General features: G+C 39.8%; 1 protein-coding gene across 1 annotated transcript in view; it reads right to left on the bottom strand.

Annotated features, from left to right (window-relative positions):
• Positions 1-1,981: 1,981 nt before the first annotated feature.
• Positions 1,982-3,156, bottom strand: part of foxi2 (forkhead box I2) — a 2,306-nt gene continuing 1,131 nt past the window's right edge. The window contains exon 2 of the mRNA XM_031873234.1: positions 1,982-2,600. Within this exon, the coding sequence (XP_031729094.1) occupies positions 2,011-2,600 (590 nt within the window). The 3' untranslated portion in view covers positions 1,982-2,010. The remainder of the gene's footprint in view (positions 2,601-3,156) is intronic.

The following is a 3,156-nucleotide window of genomic DNA, read 5'->3' as shown; positions in this document are numbered from 1 at the left end:
GACTTTTGGGCAACTTGGACAAAAAATTAATTTCTTTTGTCTAAGCCACATAAATATGAATTCATTATTAATATGTTTTTTGCTGGTTAAATAAAACGTAATTCATTGTAATGAATTAATTGAAGATGTACCAACTGAACACTGTCCTAAGTTTTCCAGAGATTTGTACCAAACCACAAGGAAACGACTGACCTGTGAGATAAGTCATTACAGTGAACACTCCTCATGTTTATAACAACGTTCTGCACTTATATTAATTCATTCCTTTATTTCACAGAGCTTTTCTTTTGACCTGATCTCCTCCAGGCTCTTATGAAGCAGTGTTGGTGGTCGACGTCGTTCCCAGTCCCGAGGCAACGCAACAGAAAACAAAGCCAGACAAAGTGTAGACGACTGTGAATGTTTTTCAGCAACAAGATTGTCACATCATTCCTCCAATCACTAATCCGTGATCCGACAGGAAGAGAAGCTGACTTACTGGAATAAAAGGCAGATAAACATTGTTTTACTGGGTCTTAAATCATCATAATGATAAGGCAGCCGGTGTTACACGGTGTGAGAAACACACACAGATAATGAAGATAGTGAGTCAGACTGGATTATGAATACAGAGTCAACTCGGAGCGTAGAACCTGCTCTGTGATTTAAATGGTAAATGGCTGGGTTACTTAAGTTTTTACGAAACCAGAATTTACATTAAAGAAGGCCCGCAGGAACACGACCAGCTCATGCACGTTTCTGTTGTTTCTGTACGGATGGTAAGAGGCTGCATTGAGCTGAAATGGAGTGGAAGTAATTCAATATGAGATTAAAGTAGATTTATGGGCACGCATTCAAATGATAATGACGCCCTGAAAACACTGGTGCCCTATTTGAAAATGATGCATGACAATACAATAGAGACCACATGATATTTATTAATAGTCACAGTTGAAACTGCCTGGAAGCTGTATGCACTGTATAAAGATAAAAAAGGACAATAGATACAAAAGCCATTCAATGATTGTCACACTGAATCCTGAGAGAAACCATGATATAGCATATCGTTTATATATATATATATATATATATATTTATGACATGGGTTCTAGTGATACTGTTTTTGGCATATTTTGTATGTCATTCACTTCTGCTTTAATCAAACTATGTTCAGAAATCAGTAGAAAAACAATGCCTATTAGCATAAATAGCATAAATAGTCAAACTATTTTTTTTTTCTCATAATTTACAAAAATACACATTTATAAAGTCCACATGAGCTTTAGTGCTGTGGTTTCAGTCAACATGGAGGATATCAAAAATAAGGCAAGCCACATCTGGGATCATATCTCTAAATCAATTGTTACTGCATTTGGAATCGGTCTAAATAATCAGGTGAACCCTTAATAACGGCACTGTCATCTCATGGGATTGTTGTTTTGAGGTAACGCGGTCTCACGAAGGCAACTTTGGCAGATTTTGAGCTGATTATGAATATGAAAAAACAAGTTTCAGCATTTAAAAATCAACTGCAAGAATTTGGCCGCTCCAAAGAAACATGGGGCTCGATTTGGCAAAACTGGCAACAAAAATATATCAAAAAGTACATTTACATCTTAAACAGGAAAGAGCGGCTTTGACTACAAGAATAGAGAAGCTCTCTGCTGAAACTGCCCAAGAATGTAAAACATATGCTTCAAATATTACAGAAGACACAAGTGTTCAGTGGTTGTTACTTAGCAAGAATATTTCAGCATTCAGGAGACTTGATATAGAGAAAAAAAAAAAAAAAAAAAAAAAGAGTAGAAAGATAAGTGCTCATTTTTTTTGTTGGACTTTCCGGCTGGTGTTTCCTCGAGTGCTTGTCAACTTAAATCAAGTTTTAGCTAAAATACTCTATTCTCTAATGTCTCCGTGAACTGCTCAGTGAGGGGAGCGCTGCGTTCACGATGCAGGAAGCTCTCTGACCCCTCTGCTGAAACGCACGTGAGTGTGCACGTGTGTTTCAGAGGGATTGTGGTGAATCGACTCCTATAGCTCTGTCCCTTCTCTGGGATAAATCAGGCTGTTGACACTGAAGCTGTTGTAGAAGTGGCTGTTGAACTGTCCGCTCTGCCCGCCACCAAACGTGTTGTAGTACACTCCACGGTTGAAATGCAAGCCCTCCCCGTGCTCCGGCGCCCCCGCGTCCTGCCCGCCGTGGTTGAGGTGGTACGGGCTCAGGGCCGTAATGTTCCTATTCGACAGCTCGTTCACCAGTCCCAGGGACCCCTGCCGGCCGGGGGCCCCCGAGCTGAGTGTTGACATGCTGCTGTAAAAGTTGTTAAAGCAAGGTGCGGCCGAGGCCAGTCCGGACGGCGAAGACGACGACGAGCTCTTGTGGTTCTCGTTCATGGCCTCCATCTCTGGAGAGGGCGGCCCAAGGAGCTGAGGACTGTCTGAGGGCTTCAACGAGGCCGCCACCGCTGGCCTGCCGCCCTCGGCTTTTGTGGCCCCCGCTGCCACCGCTGCCGCTCCTCCTGCGCTGCTCGGATCCGAACGTCTTTTCCTTTTTCTGCGGAAATTTCCGTTGTCAAACATCTTTTCACAATTTGGGTCCAACGTCCAGTAATTTCCTTTTCCTGTAATTGAAGATGAGACAAATAACATATTAGAACTCATATCAGTTTTCTAAAGTTATGTAGTCTAAATAAAATATTTTAAAAATAATTATACTTAAATCTTCAGCATTTCCCCATTAAGTTATGTCTGAACGATCATAACAAATGATAGTTCCTGATCTAGAACAGGCTAGGATTAAAAACAACATTCCTGTCATGTTGGAGTACAATACATGCACCTGTATTTAAGTAATATTTCTAGGACAAAAAAAGGCATCCCTTCTACTTAACAGGGTGCCTTTAATTGCTCTGTGTTCATATATTGTGTTGTTTAAAATTCCTTTGGAATTAATTCCGATGAATTTATAAGAATATCTCTGTTTTAACCTTTGAAAACTGACTTTCCATATTTATTACAGCAGCTACAATATTTGCCATATTTTAAATAACGTGTTGCTTTTAAAATAAATACGATTTCTAGACAGCATCAGTTAGTGTTTGGAGTATTGTTAAGACTTATTTGACCACACATACAATTTTTTAAACTCTAAGAAAACTATGAATGAGATATATATAT

The sequence above is a fragment of the Anarrhichthys ocellatus genome, unplaced genomic scaffold, assembly GCF_004355925.1.
Source record: "Anarrhichthys ocellatus isolate YVR2014 unplaced genomic scaffold, GSC_Weel_1.0 scaffold69, whole genome shotgun sequence".
NCBI lineage: Eukaryota > Metazoa > Chordata > Actinopteri > Perciformes > Anarhichadidae > Anarrhichthys > Anarrhichthys ocellatus.
This window is presented reverse-complemented; position numbering and strand designations above follow the sequence as displayed.